Below are 5,129 nucleotides of genomic sequence, written 5' to 3' on the forward strand. Positions count from 1 at the left end.
CATTCCCAATTGAAGATTGACTCCAATCAAGTAAGTAATCCTAATTTAAATAAATTAGGGATAATTACTCCTTATCTCAAGATATTATTTCCTATTTAATATCTTGAGAATATTTTGAGAATATTTTTATTTCTCCATAAACACCTTGGCTAATAGGAGGCTTCCATGTGTAGGGTAAAACCTTAACACTATGGTCGGCTTATCCCTATAAATACCCCATATTCTACCCAATTCCAGAGCTTTTGCTACCCCTAAAAAAGCCCTATACACTTTATTCTCTCAAAGAAACTGATTTAGGCATCGGAGATCCATTGGGCTAATCCCTCGCCCCCCCCCCCACCCACCTCGTGGGCGCATGAGGCTTAGGTCTTTGACCAAAGGTGTTGATTGTTTTGTAGGTGCATTTTCGTCAAGATTAAGGATGGCAGAAATTTTGCATCGACACTTATGTTTCTAATTCCTTTGTTTTTCTTGGCAGATCTAACCTGCTATATTTGGCCATGTCTAGCAATTATGAGTAGCTCGTTTACATACTTGATGCTCCTTTTATTTCTATATACAGCTAGATTTTGGGTATCAGTTATTGCCAAATTAAGTTTAGATTGCTTGGTTTACAAATTGCTGCAATTGCATGCTATGGTGCTAGTTTTATTTAGTTTTTATATATTAATACTTTCTACTTCTACTTGTGCAAATGGCTCGATTGAATGAAAGGTTATCCTTTTTCGATGCAATTCTTATTTTTCCTATGTTTCAGATTGCTTGGACATTCTTTTCCATTTGTACAGGATTTGTATAGTTTTAAGAATTCCAGGATTTGTACATATTCACATTCAGCCTCTAGATGTACATTCGGAATTTATCAATCAATAAAGTATTATTTCTTAACAATTTTGTGTATTATATTTTGATATGCATATATAGTAGCTGAGCATTAAAGCATTTATTTTTTATTTTTTTATAAATTAAATGTCTTTCCCGACGAAACAAATTTTGTCGAGAGAGAGAAGATTATGCCGACGAAATATTCACGGTGGCAAACACATTTTGTTGGCTGAATAATATTATTTGTCAGCTTAAAACCCCTGTACCAATGAAAATATTTGTCGAGAACAATGAAAATGCTGACAAAAAAAAGTTTGTTAGGAAAAGTTGAACCTTAGCCGATGATGTATCAAAATTTGTCGGGAAAACTCTTACGCGACATGCTTTGCTCGACAAAATGGCAGACAAATTTTTTCATTAGGAAAGGATCCTTACCAAAAAATAAATTTTGTCAGCAAAGTCAAAATTTCTAGTAGTTATACTCCAATATCGCACACCAAAAATCACCAATATTAGGTAATGGGATGAAATTCTTCGGTGGTTAGAAACGAAAAATCACAATTAGCGGTTATTTTATCTCAGATTTGATTTTATAAAATTATTCTTCGACTTTAGAACAGTGAACAAATCCGATCATCAATTTAAAATATTTACACTAGTGTCTCGATTCAGTAATGTAATGTCATATAATTCTTCATTACAAATGAAGACCACGATGTCACTGACACGGTAACGGTGTTCCATGTAAGTCCTCTAAAGGAGAATAACTAACAATGAATTAATCAAGGTATTGTTTAAACTCAAGTTATTATATATACTTCCAAGGTTTAAGAAAATAACATGGCTAAATTACCATAGTATATCGATTTGGTACACACTTCCAAGCTTTGACATGCTTTATTATAAGCTGGCTGAGGCCACTTATTACTAAATGACGACATGATTAACAACTACTAACTGTGATTTAGGAATATGATATGATGATCATTTATGCAAGACATTGGAATCCAGAGGGAGGAGTCTTCCAACAATTAATGAGCCCCTGAAGAGCAATGGGGATGATGGGGTTAACATTGAGAAGCTTAGCCTTGATATGGTGGGGGTGGTGGGGGTGGTACTACCTTTGGTGGAGATGGTGGTGGTGGAGAAGGCTTCATTGGGACAACTAGGGTTGGAGATGGTGGTGGCGGTAAGCGTGGTACTACCTTTGGTGGATATGGTGGTGGTGGTAGTGGTGGCACTACCTTCGGTGGAGATGGTGGTGGTGGGGGTGGTACTACCTTTGGTGGAGATGATGGTGGTGGTGGTGGTGGAGGAGGCTTCACTGGGCAACTGGGGTTAGAGATGGTGGTAAGGATGGGGGTGGAGGAGGCTTCACTGGTGGTGGTGGTGATGGTGATGGGGATGAGGATGGTGATGGTGATGGAGGAGGTTTCACTGGTGAGGATGGGGATAGGGATGGTGGTGGTGGTGGGGATGGGATGAGGGTGAGGATGGTAATGGTGATGGAGGAAGCTTCACTGGTGGTGGTGGTGATGGGGATGGGGATGGGGATGGTGATGGTGATGAAGAAGGCTTCACTGGTGGAGATAGAGATGGGGATGGTGATGGTGGTAAGGATAGGGATGGGGGTACGGTTGGAGATGGTGGTAGGGATGAGGGTGGGAGTGGTACTACCTTTGGTGAAGATGATGGTGGTGGTGAAGGAGGCTTCACTGGGACAACTGGGGTTGGAGATGGTGGTAGGAATGGGGGTGAAGGAAGCTTCACTGGTGGTGGTGGTGATGGTGATGGGGATGGGGATGGTGATGGTGATAAAGGAGGCTTCACTAGTGGGGATGGGGATGGGGATGATGGTGGTGGTGGGGATGGTGATGGTGATGGAGGAGGCTTCACTGGTGGTGGTGGTGATGGTGATGGGGATGAGGATGGTGATGGTGATAGAGGAGGCTTCACTGGTGGTGATGGTGATGGGGATGAGGATGGTGATGGTGATGGAGAAGGCTTCACTGGTGGGGATGGGGATGGGGATGGAGATGGTGGTGGTGCTGAGGATGAGGATGGGGGTGGGGTTGGAGATAATGGTGGGGATGAGGGTGGGGGTGGTACTACCTTTGGTGAAGATGGTGGTGGTGGTAGAGGAGGCTTCACTGGGACAACTGGGGTTGGAGATGGTGGTAGGGATGGGGGTGGGGGTGGTGCTACCTTTGGTGGAGATGGTTGTGGTGGTAGAGGAGGCTTCACTGGGATAACTGGGGTTGGAGATGGTGGTAGAGATAGTGGTGGTGGTGGAAGAGGCTTCACTGGGACAACTGGGGTTGGAGATGGTGGTGGTGGTGAAGGAGGCTTCATTGGGATAACTGGGGTTGGAGATGGTGGTAGTGGTAGGGGTGGTACTACCTTTGGTGGAGATGGTGGTGGTGGTGGTAGTGGTGGAGGAGGCTTCATTGGGACAACTGGGATTGGAGATGGTGGTGGCAGTGGGGGTGGTACTACCTTTGGTGGACATGGTGGTGGTGGTAGGCGTGGTGGACATGGTGGTGGTGGTGGAGGAGGCTTCATTGGGACAACTGGGGTTGGAGATGGTGGTGGTGGTAGGGGTGGTACTACCTTTGGTGGAGATGGTGGTGGGAGGATGCTTCATTGGGACAACTGGGGTTGGAGATAGTGGTGGCGGTGGGGGTGGTACTACCTTTGATGGACATGGTGGTGGTGGTAGAGGTGGTGAAGATGGTGGTGGTGGTGGAGGAGGCTTCATTGGGACAACTGGGGTTAGAGATGGTGGTGGCGATGGCGGTGGTACTACCTTTGGTGGACATGATGGTGGTGGTAGGGGTGGTACCTCCTTCGGTGGAGATGGTGATGGTGGTAGGGGTGGTACTACCTTTGGTAGAGATGGTGGTGGTGGTGGAGGAGGCTTCATTGGGACAACTGGGGTTAGACTTGGTGGTGGTGGGGGTGGTACTACCTTTGGTGATGGAGTTGGAGGGCATGATGTTTCAGTAGGTGGAAGAGGCTTCACTGGGACAACTGGTTCTGGTGTTGATGGTGGGCTTGGCAATATAACAGGTGGTGTAGGTGGTGGTTTAGGGGTAGATGGTGGAGGCAGTATAATTGGGGGTTTGGGATAAGGAGGTGGTGGTTTGGCAACAGGAGGTTTTGGATAGGGAGGTGGCTTTATAATGGGCGGTTTAACATAAGGTGGTTTTGTGGGTACATGAGGAGGAGGTTGTGCATGAGGTGGCTTTGAGGGCGGTTTGGGAACATGGGGATGATGTTTTGGATGAGGTGGTTTCACATGTGGAGGTGGTTTGACATGCGATGGTGGCTTCTTTGGAGGTTTAGGGTAGGAGGGTGGCATTACGTAGGGACGATGTTTGGGTGGAAAGTAGGGAACTAGAGGGTGTGTTGGTGGTGGGTAATAGGAGTTAGCAAGAGAAGTGAGCAAACTACCCAAGTTGAGAATGAGGACTAAGAGCAAAGCCAGAGCATAATTGATCTCCATGTCAATACTATAACTCCACAACTCTCAAGAGAGTTTGGAACTGGATATTGAATCCCAATACCAAGCCAATGGCTTTATGGAGGCTTTGTGGGTAATGAGACAAACCTAAGTGTTAATCTACGTGCTAGACAATGAGAGAGAGAGAGAGAGACTGTTGCCCCTTTCTTTGGCGCAAGGATCCTTTCTAGATCTTGTTTGTGTATAGCCTCAGGATTAATTGATCATGTCCGTTCACTACAAATCAAATGGTTGCAATTCCACAACCTCTTGTTCACTGCCTTTTAACTTTTCGTCTTTCTCTATCTTCTCTTCTCCAGAATAAAATGAGTTCGCGACAGAAGAGGCATGTTGTCGTAAACAAGATTGGTGCATGGAACAAGTTCATGACAAAATAGAGGTTTCGATCTGCCTTCATCAGTAACATCGCGCTTCGATGCATGATGAGCACATAGGTCAGAGACTACGTTTGGTTAGGCAGAATCGTAGAGGCAAAGGATGGGACATGGCATCCATGGATTTGGAGATCCTTTGGTTACGTTGACACTCTCCGATAACGTGATTTGTTTTTACATCATTAGATATGTGGTGAACAGCCATAATCAATTGATCTAGAGGCTCCGAACAAACAGAATTCGAAGATAATCTTGTTCCCTTTCTTTGTGGTACCAACTGTATATATAAAATTATTAATTTATGTGTATAATTAATTCGTCAAGTTGTCATGATTCATTAACTTGAGGGTCATTCCAAAACCAAGTTAATGAGGATCACATAAAAGATGGAGGAATGAAGTGGCTTC

At 44.7% G+C, this 5,129-nt stretch overlaps 1 protein-coding gene across 1 annotated transcript; it reads left to right on the forward strand.

The window, feature by feature from the left end:
* Positions 1-1,540: 1,540 nt before the first annotated feature.
* LOC125473703 (glycine-rich cell wall structural protein-like) lies at positions 1,541-3,956 on the forward strand. Its single transcript, XM_048576902.1, has 4 exons — positions 1,541-1,554; positions 1,995-2,175; positions 2,282-3,482; positions 3,556-3,956. The coding sequence occupies exons 1-4, from the start codon at positions 1,541-1,543 to the stop codon at positions 3,954-3,956; spliced, it is 1,797 nt and encodes a 598-aa protein (XP_048432859.1).
* The last annotated feature ends 1,173 nt before the right edge of the window (positions 3,957-5,129 follow it).

The sequence above is a fragment of a genome, unplaced genomic scaffold (assembly GCF_019419815.1).
Source record: "Pyrus x bretschneideri cultivar Hongxiangsu unplaced genomic scaffold, Pyrus_bretschneideri_v1 Contig93, whole genome shotgun sequence".
Taxonomy (NCBI): Eukaryota; Viridiplantae; Streptophyta; class Magnoliopsida; order Rosales; family Rosaceae; genus Pyrus; species Pyrus x bretschneideri.

Coding starts and splice junctions, on each gene's coding strand:
- LOC125473703 (XM_048576902.1), top strand. Junction 2,176..2,281: donor AACTGGGGTTAGAGATGGTG/GTAAGGATGGGG, acceptor GGATGGGGATAG/GGATGGTGGTGGTGGTGGGG. Junction 3,483..3,555: donor GCTTCATTGGGACAACTGGG/GTTGGAGATAGT, acceptor GAGGTGGTGAAG/ATGGTGGTGGTGGTGGAGGA.